Raw genomic sequence first — 14766 nt, forward strand, 5'->3', positions numbered from 1 at the left:
AATTAAACCAGTGCAACTTCTGTGTGTAGAAAAATCCTAAGCTTTTTTTATATTGATTATAAGGAATTATAAAAACAAAACAAAATGAGGGGTTTTTTTCTCTTTTTTTTTCCTTTTGTCAGATTGGTGTCCCTGGCTTCTGTGTCCAACAAGTTTTGATCATTGTGGATATTCTCCCATATCTGTCTAGATTGGGATTTCCTATTAACATTTTAGTTAGTCACAGAGCTTCCTTTTCAGCCTGTTTTATGAATGTAAATGATAATGAAAACAAATATTTGCTTATGGGAAGATAAAGTATTTTGAATGAATACTCTAAGTTAGAGACCTATTTTTCAAAATAAACTTCCTCCAAAATTTAAAATCCTAATGGGAAAAATTTTAAAATGTTAAGTCCTCATTTGTTTTTTGCAACAAACTTTGCAGCACTGTGCTAGTGAACTGATTAATTTATTTTCTTTGTTGAAGCTAAGAAAAACATACATAGTAAACAGAAGCTAAACAGTGAGAAGAACACTTAGTTTTAAAAAACTTTCCAATTTTAGAAACAGGTATTGACAGTAACAAATACATATTTTTCTGTAAAATGTTGGACTATATTCATCCCTGGTGTAACTCCGTTAAATTATTTTTAATTTTAAGTATCATTTGGTAGTTTGTCTTGATTGCAGAATGCCATGAGTTATAGTGGTATTTTGCTCTAGCTTCAGAGACCAAATTAATTTTGTATTTGTGAATTGCATTCGGTTTGCATAGTGTATGCTCTTCTATATGTACATTATGTAAGCTCCTATTATAATTAGGGACTTTGCAGTGTTTCAGGCTAGCTATATGTGCATGTATAGACTCATAACATATTAAGAAAAGTGAATTATATCAATTTCTAAATACCTTATCATTGAAATTGTCACTGTTTCTAGCACCAAACTGGTCAGCTAACTTTGACGTACCCATGGAAACTGCACATGGTGCCAATTTGGATTCTGTTGGGTCTGATGTATGGAGCACAGAAGAACCTATGCCAGGAAAAGAAACTGGCTGGGCTTCTTTTTCAGAGTTTACATCTTCTCTAAGGTAAGATAATTTTATTATTCTTCAGCCCAGGCTACCAGCTGCCAATGATAATGGAAGCTGGCACTAGTCCCTTTCAGTGGGCATATGCATGTCTTTTGCAGAAGTGTTTGCATAATACATTATGGAGTTCTGCTTTAAACATAATTAGTGTTATTTGTAGTTTGCTGTACCATGTTGAGGATTTTTTGTGGAGTTAAGAGGGATATTGTGCGTAAGGGTGTCATCTACTCTACAACTGCCCCACACTACAAGAAGGATGTGGAAAAATTGGAGAGAGTCCAGCGGAGGGCAACAAAAATGATTAGGTGGCTGGAACACATGACTTATGAGGAGAGGCTGAGGGAATTGGAATTGTTTAGTCTGCAGAAGAGAAGAATGAGGGGGGATTTGATAGCTGCTTTCAACTGCCTGAATGGGGGTTCCAAAGAGGATGGATCTAGACTGTTCTCAGTGGTACCTGATGACAGAACAAGGAGTAATGGTCTCAAGTTGCAGTGGGAGAGGTTTAGGTTGGATATTAGGAAAAACTTTTTCATTCAGAGAGTGGTGAAGCACTGGAATGTGGACATCTCCTGCCTTAGAGGTTTTTAAGGTCAGGCTTGACAAAGCCCTGACTGGGATGATTTAGTTGGGAATTGGTCCTGCTTTTGAGCAGGGGGTTGGACTAGATGACCTCCTGAGGTCCCTTCCAACCCTGATATTCTATGATTCTAACTATAATCTACTCAGGAGACCCAGATACAGTCCATTTCTGGTGTAGATGTTATCTAATCATATCTTGCTAATCAATTTGGTTGATTGCTAGGATGTTTGGGTCCTAGCCACACTTTTTTTTTTCTTTCTTTTTTTTTTTTTAATATAAGTGGACTATGGCTGTAGATTGGGCCTAAGTGACACATGCAGCTGTTTAATGTGGAATAAATTGAAAGTGTCTGATGGCTCTGTTTTGTGATGTAAAGAAAATAGTTTTGTATATGACTGAAAATTCATCCACTCCATGAAGCCCAGAGTGACTTTCTTAGACAGTCCCATAGTACTTTGAAGTGCTTGGCACTTTTTTGCTGTGTATTGGTTTACATCAGAAATAGTCAGAGACCTAGGTATAATGAGATTGTAGCCATGTAAATATCCCCATAAATGTGAATCTTCAAAAAATTGCCAAATTATTGTGCTCCAGAATGTACTTTTTCATTTAGGGCTGGTCTACACTTGAAACACTACAGCAGCACAGCTGCAGCGCAACAGCTGCCCCGCTGTAGCACTTCAGCGTAGACACTGCCTACAGCAACAGCAATTGGAGGGGTTCTCATGTCTGCATAGGTAATCACTGAGAGGCGGCAGCTAGGTCGACTGAAGAATTTTTCCATTGACAGATTGTTAGCTACACTGGGGGTTAGGTCAGCTTAACTGCGTTGCTCAGGGTTAGCTGGGTTGACCTAACTTTGTAGTGTAGACCATACCTTAGTCTCTTGCCTGCATGGTTGGTGAAGATAATATTCAGAATATAAATCAGTTAAACAGATGCAGTGATGTCTGCCTGAGTCTGCAGCTGCCCTTAAGCAGCTGGTCCAAGAGATGTGAACTGCACCATTCATCTCCACTGGGTTGTTATAATGAAGTCTCATATCATTTCAAATGTCACCATTACAGCTCTTCAATTCAATGCCCAAAATGGGGGCAGGGTGCAATTGGCAGCTAGCTTGTCAAGAATTACTAGTGTGAGGACCAAGTAATTCAAACTGCCCTCCCAAGCTTAAAATGACCTCTGCTCATAGATGATGGGAAAGAGATGTATTCCCTCTCTGTAACAAGCATCCAACTATTTAATAAGGAACAGTTTGGGATTTTGTTACCTATCTACCTGCCAATATCTGTATTTTTTTCCTGTAGCTTCTGCAATGCAATTAAACATTGACAGTACCAAAATCTACAGCACATTTCAAAATTGAAAATTTGGGGGCATTGTACAATAAATTAAATTTAATATCAAATTTAAATAACACAAGGGATATTGTCTGAGCTGGACTGCTTGGAAGTAAAGGTGAACAGAGCTGCATAATTTCAAGGTTTCTGCTGCAGTTTTGGGGTCCCAGTCCCTACTGTGTACATTGCATCTTGTGCCCTTGGAATAGTAAAGGAACAAACCCACTGTTTCAAATTCACTTCAAAATGAGACCCTAATTCTGCAGTTGATAGCATGTGGGTGGACTGCTATCCTGTACGGAGCATTTATGGGACTTAAACGCATGCTTTCATGAATAGGGATATTTTGCTGAATCAGGGCAAGAAATCATTTACAATTATTTCAGATTGGAAGTGGCAGAAATGTGCTGTCTGGGGTTCTGTGGGATGTATAAATTTTGAGATCTTAATCCAGATACCAGTGGACAAGCATCCATGTTATAAAGACCACCTTTGTGGTTGGTGGTGGTTGAGCAACCTCATTGGCAGAGATGGCATTGATTTGATTTGGATATAGAGATTGAGCAACCCTCTTGCCCAGATACCATTTCCTTGAAAGGGACAATATATAGCTGAAAATATATTGAAATGGAAATTGCAAGGGGCAAAAAAAATTACCCATGTCCTTTTTATCCAATGCCCCCCTCTCTCACACACATGCATGCTCTTCATGATAGTAAACCAGGAAATCTTAATTCTGGCGTTTCCTAACTTTTTAGTGTTTGACTTTGCATCCTTAAAATTCTTTTCATATTCTTGGATGAGTTTTAGTATAGTTGATTTCAATAGGATTCTGGAGTTGATAGAAACATTATTTTTAAAGGTTCTGGTTGCATGTGAGCAAATTGCATTTTAATGTTTAGAAATATTTTTCCAAAATGTAATTCACTTTCATTTGTATTTAAGTTCTAAAGAGTCTTTAAGAAGTAATTCTCCTGTGGAAATGGAAACAAACACAGAACCAATGGATCCCCTGAGTGCAAATGTATCTCCACTTGCAACACAGCCAGAGGGTAAGTGCACTGAAATTATTCAAATTATGTGCAAATGAATAACCGAAGCAGAGTGGCTTAAATGAGTAGAGCATTGGACTTCCCGGTTCTACCATGGGCTTCCAGGGAGATCTTGGGCAAGTCATTTCTCCTCTTAGCACCTCTGTTTCCCCATTGGTAAATGGAGGGTAAGGATACTGACCTCTTCTGAAATGAGTTTTGAGATCCACGGAAGAAAAGCTCTGTATAAAAGCAAGCTATTAGTGTTAATATTAACTTTACTTTTTATTAGTCAGTGAGACTTGGGCAGAGCTTTTAGTTAGTTAGTTAAGATGACCTTTAGCCTCTTGAGTCTTTGGATGCAGCAGTGAACAGTCTGTGTGCCCTTCTCTCCCTCCTGTCATCTAGCTTTTCCAACATATGCTCAAAGTGGATTAAAAATTACCAGCTCAAACCCATGTTACCCCACTTCCCAATTGCATTGTTAATGAACATTAGTGCTAGAATTCCAGGATCTTCAGACCTAACTATGGGCGTGTCTACGTAGGTAACTTACCAGGAGACCTGTACCAGTATGATAATACCAGTATAACTCCCTGTGTGAATACTCTTGTTCCAGAATAAATGTTAAAATGAGTTATATCAGTAAATTTCCCTGTGTGGACAAGCCCTAATTTTTACCTGCTGTGTGGGATTTGCAAAGTAAACAAAACTGCAGGAAGATTATGTATGATTATAGTAGACGTTATCCTCCTACACATCCTCACTGATTTGTACTTGATTTTTATAGTTAATGAGCATTAGCAATATCCTAATTTGTTTCTCTGTGTCAGCCCAAGGAAGTGTTGCTATGGAGGCCAGCTCAGATGGAGAAGATGATGTGGAAAATGCAGACAAGGTAACTGAGACAGTAATGAATGGCAGCATGAAGGAAACACTGAGCCTTACTGTAGATGCTAAAACTGAAACAGCTGTCTTCAAAAGGTGAGGAAACCTAGTTCATTTCTCTTATTCACTCGGGGTGTACACATTTTTTTTGTTCCTCCTTTAAAAATGTTTTAAATATGTTGACTGAGCATTTTATTCAGTCCTTTTGGGAGTATTTAATAGAACTAATGATTTCCAAGACACTAATTAGACATCTGTACAATCTGACTCCAGTTTTCCATTATCTGAGCTTTCATTCATATGTACATTTCAATAGAGGTTATGGAGCTAGGTTTTGTTCTGCATTGGAACAAAAACAAAACCTTTTGAACTGTTAACCAAATTGTGTTGAGATGTCAGTTTTTGGATTGAGACTTGTTTTTTTCAATTAGGGAAGGTTTTGTGTGACCAGGGCTTTTGGGTGAGTGAGCTGCTACTTCGAGTATTGGTCCCAACGTGTCTTCCAGTGTAGGCGAATTCTTTCAACAGTGCCCTTTGGTCCATATATGCACCCATGCCATCTGTCTGCTTTCAACCAAAGGAATTAAAGGGTGGAGCAGAGAGGACTGGACTGCTGCTCCAGTTCCTTCTTACTGCCATATGGCCTGGATCAGAATGTCCAGTGTTTGGAGCTCAATCAAGTGCTCTCTTTTGGCCTTGCCACTGCCTTTATAGTTAGTTTTTGTAAGAGTTTTATAGCTTTTTAGCAGAGTTTTCTAGTTAGATTTCCTACCTCAGGAGACTTTCTCCCCCCCCAATCCCTTCCAGCACTATAATTGTTGCTGCTCTTCTGAGTTACATTATCAAATTAAAAGAATTTCTGGTCATGAGGTGTCTAAAACTGAATCCAAAATTACTTGTGCAATAGCAGCAGAACTGTTTAGAGTGTATATCCCCTTACTGCTACATGATGGTGATGCTTCTATATATATAAAAAAAATTGCAATGACTCTTTTTGGCCAGTGTTTGAGTAAATCACACATCTAACTATTCTCCTAGTCTATCCCTGTCTCTTTGAATTTTATAGTCCATTTTTAGTTTGACTGGTCCTTATTTTTTTGATTCATGCAATGTGAAGTCAATTACTACTATTATGGTTCTTTTACCTCCTGCCTAAGCTGCTTCCATTCACAAGTACTTTGCTATAGAATTGGCGTTCTAAGAGCCATAGAAGAGTGAAAAAATAATTGTAGGAAGATATTTTGTCTTCTAACCCTCTGAAGGAGACTATATAGTTAGACCTGAGCTTCAGATGAAACTCCCAAAATACCTTTAATTTGAAAGGAAAGTCCCCTAGACTAATAGCATGCCTAGTAAGACAGAGATCAGGTCAATGTGAAAGATGGGGGAGTAGCTTGGAATAGGAAAACATGTAACTTGCAATCCCACATACCGGGGGAATGTTCCAGAATGCAGTATGGTAAGCTTTGATCAAATTAGCTCTCTGGCCATTGTAATCATGCGTCTTTTCATTCCTTGTAATCCTAATCTGTAAATGTTTCAAAGCAGTGCACAGAATTTTGTGGGAGCAGTAGAACTCCCATTAGAGTCAATATTTGTGTGGCTAAAACCCCATTTGCTGCTTTGGAAAGCTTTGGGATGTGAGGATGTCCAGAAGTAGTGAGGATATAGAAATTAGCATCAGTCCTTCTGGCTTGTTCCTCCTTGAGTTAGGCACTGTATACAAATTCTTACTATATTCTCTCATTTGAATTTATTTAGGCTGCTGCTGATAGAAAATTGGTATAATGAAACTGACAGGGTCCCAGAGACACTTGGGTGTTCAGATCAGTCTCCCTCTTTTTCCCTGAACCATGGGAGTGAAACTTGAGATTGCACAAGGGGTTTTCAGTAAATGTATTTAGGGCTTACTTTAGGTCAGCTAATTTATTATTACCAACTGTTGTTTGAATTGAGGTAGCACTTGGAGGCTGTAATCAAAATTGCGCCCCCTTTGTGCTAAATTACAAACTTGGAGGTACACATAGTTCCTGCCTCAAAGAATTTTAATTTTAAAGGAGGTATCAAAAACATTTGGGGGAGAAGATGGGGAAAATAGTTACAGGCATGTTTATTTGCAAAGACAAAACAAATACCAGAAGTCCCTCTGGGCATCTGTCATCAGTTGGGGTTGGTTTTTTTGTTTTTGGTTTTCTTTTTTGTTTTTTGGTAGGCATCTTGAGAAAAGTTGCTCTTGAGGAAGGATTTAAAGGAGAACAGAGTAATAGATTTATGGACTAGTTAGGAAGGGTGTTTCATGCACTCTTTAGTGTTGCTCTTTATGGCAGTGCTTATGGAAGAAACTGATTAACGGGTAATGAAAGCTGACAGAGTAGAGATACTTAAGTTGTGACGGTCTGTAAAGACCAGAAGTTTGAATTTCAAGCAGTGAAGAAAGGAGAGCAAGTGGAGAGACCCAGAAGTGGGAGAAAATTCTGGCCATGTCACAACCTATCTGAGAGGACAAGATCCAGACCAGAATTTTTGTGGTATGAAGAGAAAAGGGGTTAGCTATGTTAGGGAGTCAATATTAGGAAGATTTGGACATGGCCTGGATGTTGTGCAGGTCTTGAACAAAGGTGGAGTCAAAGCTGACAGCCATATTACGGACCAGAGTGACAGGAAGGATAGCAGGTGTCAGGTGTGATGGAGAATGGATGGAGTGGGGAGGGCTTTGGAGGAGACAGACTGAGTTAAGTTTTGGTTATTACATTTAAGTTAATGGCGAAACATCTAAAAGGAGATGTCAGTTTGGATGGATGACCTCTTAGGTGCTGCTGTAATGCAAACAAATAATGGAGGGAGATGGGTCAGTGGTAGAGAGATGTCAGTATGATTGGCACAGAGGTGGTAGCTGTCAGTGAGGCCATCTATAGATGGGATATTCAGGAAGAAAAGTGGGCCAAGGACAGAGCCTTGTGGGATGGGATACCTGGGTAAAGTGAGAGATGAAAGCAGGAGGATCCACTGAAAGAACAACCAAAGTAGTAGGACAACTGAGAGGAGAGTCTCTCAAATCTTAAGGGAGAAAAAGGACTTTGTCAGGTGACTTAACGTCATATGGTGGCAGGTTTACAGTTTGAGAGGTGTGGTGTAAGGTTTGCACTTGAAATCAATGAAAGGTGGTTGGCTGACATCCGCTGGGTATGAACATACCCATAACAGAGTAGCTAGAAAAAAAGAACATGTAGCATTGGAGTGCAAATGGGAAGGGTGAAAACTTTTTTTAATAAATACAGATACGTGTTTCCTCTCCACCCTCTCCCCCCCGTAGGCTTCACAACTGTAAGGGAATTCACACATGTTTCATGTGTAGTTCTAGCTGAATAAAAACACTAACCAACTACATAAATGATCATTTTTTCTCAAATGTGTGCTGTTCATTGTCTGTTTTAGTGATATGCAACGTATGCCAGTTGTACTTTAGCCTCCAAATGAAAAGATGGCTTCTTTAGGAATTTTGAATGAGTAGAGTGTAATACAAATAAGTGGCTTTATAAAAAGAGAAATATAAGGCTGGTTTTGCTGATGTGCTTTTCCATGGACAAATTTAGTCAAAGTGCTAATTTTGAAAGGAACCTCAAGTCTTTTATACTTTTCTCCTTCTATTTTTTGCATACTTTTGGCTTCAGAGTGTTGAAATCCTATCGGTATGTACAGTAAAGGCTGTGATCTCACTTCAGGCACCAAGCACATTCTTTATTCCCTCCTTGCACTTGTATGTAATCATTGTATTTCATGCATTTTTTCAATCCAGTTTAAGTGGGCAGAACACTGATGTGTTAATGGTTGTCTACAGAGTCCAGATTCCCGTGCTTGATTTCCATGCTTCAATCATAATTCAAAAACCATTTGCATGTAGTCTGGACCCTTCCCTCAGTCTTCCTCTATTGCATGAAATTCCCTACATCCATAGCTGAAGTTAAATTGTAACCTGCTTTTTATTTAGTGAGGAAGGAAAATTGTCTACCTCGCAAGATGTTTCTTGTAAATATGTGGTGGAGGAGAACACAGAAGCTGTAGAAGAAAATCCTGCTACTCCACAGCCTGATAGCAGCAGTCCAGAAAAGAGGTAACCTTATTACAGGCTGCTTTCAAGCCTATTACCAGCTATTTATAGCATGTTTTTTCTAATAGAACTGATCCATATATCTACAATTTCTGGTTCCAGAATCCATTTATCAGCTCTTGGCATTAAAGGTCTTTTCTGCACACTTTAATCTATTGTTTGTACCTGTTTTATTTGCATTCTTACGAGTTGTATTTTTCTGTTAGTTTTTTTCAGAAGTCCAGACATTATTTCCTCTGAAGTATTTCATCCAAATCCCTTTAATCCTAGTACTGTGTGTGTTGTGCTCAGTATACTGTAGCTAAAATTAATTGTTTCCATTATTTTGCGAGAAAAGGTGGGTAAGGTAGTCTTTTACTGGACAATCTTCCGTTGGTGAAAGACAAGCTTTTGAACTACACAGAGCTCTTCAGCCCGAGACCTATAGAACAATTCTGTGTAGCTTGAAAGCTTGCCTCTTACACCAGCAGAAGTTGGTCCAGTAAAAGATACTGCCTCACCCACCTGGTCTTTCTAATACCCTGGGACCAACATGGCTATAACAACACTACAAAGAACATTGTTTTGCAGGCAGTTTATTGGGTTGAAAATATAAAAGGCTTTAATGGTCAAATTTCCAAAAGATGGGGAAAACCTTAGTCTTCCCAAATGAAATTAATATTCAGACTCTGTTAGTTGGAAACTGAAGCACCTAACATATTTGTAGGTACTGAAGTGGTGACTGACACTGAATAATGCAAGAAACTGACGTGACTTCATCTAACCTGATTTGAGGAGGGGGATGATGTTTAAAATGGAGTTTGGGTGGAATTAACCCCTAAGAGGCAGCACAAGGCTTTATGCACGGCTTATTTTGAGGGCATAACATGACATTAAGTGATGAATAGGTCTTTGTGACTACTGCCTTTTGACTTACTGTGGAATATCCTGGAGTCTAGAAGCAGAGAGATACTAGGAAACCTTGTATTTATCACAGAAAGCAGTTTTATCTCTTGACTTCAGACTCTCCATTTAAAATGTGATATACAGCAATTTAATCTATATTTAAATCCACTTTATTCACCTTTTGTTCATTTTGTGAGGTGCTTAAGATATCTATCCCCATTTTGTGTTATAATAGTCTTTTCAGGATTATATTTTGAATCATGAGTTGATATGGCGGCATAAAATGTAAAACAGTTATTTAGAAAATGACAGTTAATTTTACTCTTAGCTCCTCTGTCCTATCCTGCCCAATACACTATATTTGACACTTTAGCACAATAAGCATGAGCTCACAAATGCTGCAAACATGGAGAAAGGAAAATAGCACATTAGAAATCTTGCTGTTTCAGTTCTCATGTATTGGTGAAAGTGCCAGTAATCCAGCTTCCCACCTTACTTTATTGTAATTTATCAATTTATGCTGGTAACTCCCATCTTTATAAATGATGATTTTGAATATATTGCTTCCCTGGACAAAACTGTTCAAAACGTGTACCAATCATTTGTGTCTTGAAGCATAGTCTCCTTAAATCATCAAGAACCTACTGTTGGTCTCCGGCTCCACATTCGCGGTTGCCTCCTTCTTGACATAATTCGTCAAGAGAGAGGCACCAGTCCACTGTTATCCCCATCAATCCCAGTTGCCGATGCCATGGGAATGATCTCCCTCCTGCCACGGCCCCGCTCCCTGCACCAGCAATACCAGTCACCTTGGGAGGGGTCCCGGTGTCGGTGATCTCAAGGCAAACTCAGGCCTTGACAGCCCCTCTGTGGTCCCTGGAAGGGGGCTCCTCCGGAACAGAGGGACATTTGAGCCCATCACCTCAACCTCAGCGGCGAGACTGGGCATCTGAGCCAGTGGCGACATTGGGGCAGTGGCAATCAGGACAGCGGCCTGTTCAGTGGCCATGTTGGAACACCTGGGAGGTTCTGGTCATGGTATTGCCCCCATCAGCTCAATCGCCTGCAGCAGCCACGGAGCAGCGACCGCTGGCACCATCAGTACCAGCCCCAGCGCCGGAGGCACACCCAGTGACCAAGGCTCAGGAGGCTACACCTATGCCTAAGCCATCCTCCCCAGCAGAGGACCACCACCAACCTCCCCCTCCATTGGTTCAGTCCTCCTTCTCATCACCTAATGGGATGGTCATGGGGCCCTCCAGTGCCAGCCCACCTGATGACTTTAAGGACCCTGAGGCTTGCTTTGATGGGGGGCGGACAACCTGGGCTTGCAGGTGGAGATGGCCGAGCAAGAGGACACGTTCTTCAACATCCTGTCAGCCTCCACTTCTACATGTATTGCACTACCCATTCACGAAGGGGTCCTGAAAATTGCCAAGGGTATCTGGCAGATGCCCTCCTACATCCCTCCTGCCTCAAAGCAGGCTGAGAAAAAACACTTTGCGCCGGCCAAAAACTTCGAATGCCTTTATATCCACACTTTTCCAGGTTCGCTGGTGATCTCTGCTGCCAATGAAAAGGAGAAGCAGGGACACACCAGCGCCACACCACGAAATAAGTCCAAAAGACTCTACTTGTTTGGAAGGAAAATTTATTCCACTGCAAGTCTACAGTTTCGTGTGGCAAACCGCCAAGCCCTCCTGGGCCTCTGTACTTCAATTTATGAGACTCCATAAATTCAAGGACTGACTCCCCACAGGACCAGGACAAGGAGTTTGTTGCATTGGTGCAGGAGGGTACTTCGGCAGCCTGCTGTGCCCTTCAGATGGCCAGGGACATGGCGGACTCGGCAGCCAGGGTGATGGTATCTTCAGTGATTGAGGCGCAGCTCTTGGCTTAGGATCGCAGGTTTCTACCAGGAGATGCAGATGTCTATACAAGACCTTCCTTTGACAGAAGTGGTCTGTTTTCTGAGCAGGCTGATGTGAGGCTGCACGGGATGGACGGACACCCTGGCTATCCACACACTGCAGTCGGTGCGTAAACCATTCTGGCCGCTCCCTCTGTTGAGGTCATGGCAGTCTCACCCTGGACCTGCAAAAAGAAAGGACAGGGACACTACTTTTAGTCGTCACTGCCCTTCCACCTGCGCAAACTGGCCAGACCAACCATTCTGTGGGGCAGAAACACTCATTTTGATGGCATGGTTGAGAGTGACACCCCAGTCAATTCTCCAGATCCACTGCTACTTTTCCTCAACCGCCTGTTCCCCTACCACTCAGCCTGGTTGCAGGTTATGTCAGATCGTTGGGTTCTGGATACAATATCATGGGGCTGTACCCTGAAATTTTTGGCCGCTGCTGCCCCCCACTTCCCTGTCCCTCTTCAGGGACCCTTCTCACGAGCAATTCCTCGTTCAGGAGGTCAAGAACCTCCTGCGTCTAGGGGCTGTGGTGGAGGTTCCTCAGGATGTGACAGGAAAGGGGTTCTACTCCTGGTTCTTCCTAATCTCGAAAGTGAAAGGAGGCCTCAGATCAGGGGTGGGCAAACTATGGCCATGGGGCTGCGTCCGACCCGTCAGAATTTTTAATCTGGCCCTTGAGCTCCCGCCAGGGAGCAGGGTCGGGGGACGTACCACATGGCTCCTGGAAGCAGTGGCGTGTTCCCCTGTTGCGCCGCTCCACCAGTGGGAGCTGCAGGGGAAGCACCGCACAGGAGCCGGAGAGGGGTATGCTGCTGCTTCCGGGAGCTGCTCGAGGTAAGCGCTGCCTAGAGCCTGCACCCCCTGAGCCCCCACCCCCCCTGTGCCCCAACCCCCAGCCCTGATTCCCCTCCCATCCTCTGAGCCCATCTATCCCAGCCCGGGGCACTCTCCTGCACCTCAAATCCTTCATTTCCAGCCCCACCCCAGAGCCTGCCTGCCTGCCTTCCCAGCTGGAGCCCACACCCCAGAATCCAATTTTATGAGCATCAATGGCCTGCTGTACAATTTCTGTACTCAGATGTGGCCCTCAGGCCAAAAAGTTTGCCCACCCCTGCCTCAGACCCATCCTGGATGTGCACCGCCTCAACAAGTCTCTCATGAAGTTGAAGTTTTGCATGGTCTCCCTGGTCCTCATCATCCCCTCCCTGGATTCGGGAGACTGATACGCTGCCTTTGACTTGAAAGACTCTTATTTCCGCATTTTTATATTCCTGGGCCACAGGCGCTTCCTCCATTTTGTAGTGGGAGGGTGCCATTTCCAAGTCACGGCACTACCCTTTGGCCTCTCTTGGTCCCCAGGGTGCTTACAAAGTGCATGGCGCTGGTTGACACTTACCTCGGGGGATGGGGGGGTCCATCTGTTCTGTACTTCGATGACTGGCTCATCAAGGGCAGCTCTTTGGAGTAGGTGCAGAGAAGTCTCGACTTGGTGCATTCCATCTGCTGTGACCTGGCCCTGTTAGTAAACCCAGAAAAGTCCACATTAACAGCAGCTCAACACACAGAGTTCATCGGGACTGTTTTCAACTCCTCGTGGGCCAGAGCCTTCCTCCCAGAAACATGGTTTCAGGCTATCATGGACCTGATTTGCCATTTAAGAAGGCACGTGCTCACTACAGCCCACACCTGTCTACGTCTGGTGGGGCACATAGCCGCATGCACATACGTTGTCAGCCATGCTCATCTTCATCTGTGGCCACTGCAGACCTTGCTGGTCTCGGTTTATATCCCCAACAGACATTCCCTGGACAGATTGGTCACAGTACCAAACCACATCCTTTTGACCCTGAGCTGGTAGTTGGACCCAAGGTCAATGCTGCAGGGGGTTCCCTTCACGGCCCCATCCCCGTCGTTGACCCTGGTCTCCAATACCTCAGATCTGGGCTGGGGAGCTCACCTGGGCGAGTTCAACATCCAGGGCCGCTGGATGTGGGACAACCCGGCCCTCCAGATCAGTGTCGGGGAACTCAGAGCAGTTTGCCTGGCCTGCTAGGCATTCTTGAAAGGCAAGGTGATGCAGGTCCTGACAGATAATACTGCCTCTTGATAATATCAAGAGGCAGGGAGGAGCCAGATGCTCAGCCTATAGGACATCTGTGTGCAGCACGCCATTCATCTGATTGCCACCCGTCTGCATGGCTCCAGGAATGTCTTTGCAGATCACCTCAGCAGGATCTTCCCGTCTTGCCACGAGTGGTCCCTCCATCTGGAGGTGGTTAGCATAATTTTCCAATGGTGGGGAACTCCCCAGGTCGACCTGATGGCATCCAGGCAGAACAGTAAGTGCCACCAGTTCTGCTCTATCCAGAGTCTGGAAAGGGATTCCCTCTCGCACACCTTCCTCATTCTGTGGATGGGGTGCTTATGTATGCCTTTCCACCAGTGTCATCGATCCACCGAGTCCCTGTGAAGGTCAACCAGGACAGAGCAAAAGTCATCCTTGTGGCTCTGGCATGGCCCCATCAGCACTGATTCAGCATGCAATTGGACCTATTGTCAGCCAGCCCCCTCCCGCTGCCTCTTCGGGATCTACTGTCGCAGAACCATGGCAACCTGCTGCACCCAAACCTGGCGGCGCTGCATTTGATGGCGTGGCTGAATGTAGATGAAAGAGCATGTTCGTACCATGTTCAGCACGTGTTGCTTGGCAGCAGAAACCCTCGACCAGGGCGACCTACCTGGCAAAGTGGAAAATGTTTGAGTGCTGGGCTGCAGAGAGACGTCTTCGGGCCAAGCAAGCCTTGCTGCAGGACGTCCTAGATTACTTGTTGCATCTGAGACTTTAGGGGTTGTCCTTTTCCTCCATAAAGGTCCACCTGGCGGCTATCTCGGCGCTGCAACCCCCAGTCCAGGGTGGGTCCCTCTTCGCCCAT

The 14766-nt window shown here is 43.4% G+C and overlaps 1 protein-coding gene across 1 annotated transcript in view; it reads left to right on the forward strand.

Moving 5' to 3' along the window:
• Positions 1-14766, forward strand: part of PPP6R3 (protein phosphatase 6 regulatory subunit 3) — a 136742-nt gene that overhangs the window by 116005 nt on the left and 5971 nt on the right. Inside the window, exons 24-28 of the mRNA XM_045013936.1 lie at positions 921-1074; positions 3943-4049; positions 4862-5012; positions 8588-8605; positions 8905-9027. Of these exons, the coding sequence (XP_044869871.1) occupies positions 921-1074; positions 3943-4049; positions 4862-5012; positions 8588-8605; positions 8905-9027 (553 nt within the window). The remainder of the gene's footprint in view (positions 1-920; positions 1075-3942; positions 4050-4861; positions 5013-8587; positions 8606-8904; positions 9028-14766) is intronic.

This window comes from Mauremys mutica, chromosome 4 (assembly GCF_020497125.1).
Source record: "Mauremys mutica isolate MM-2020 ecotype Southern chromosome 4, ASM2049712v1, whole genome shotgun sequence".
Lineage (NCBI taxonomy): Eukaryota > Metazoa > Chordata > Testudines > Geoemydidae > Mauremys > Mauremys mutica.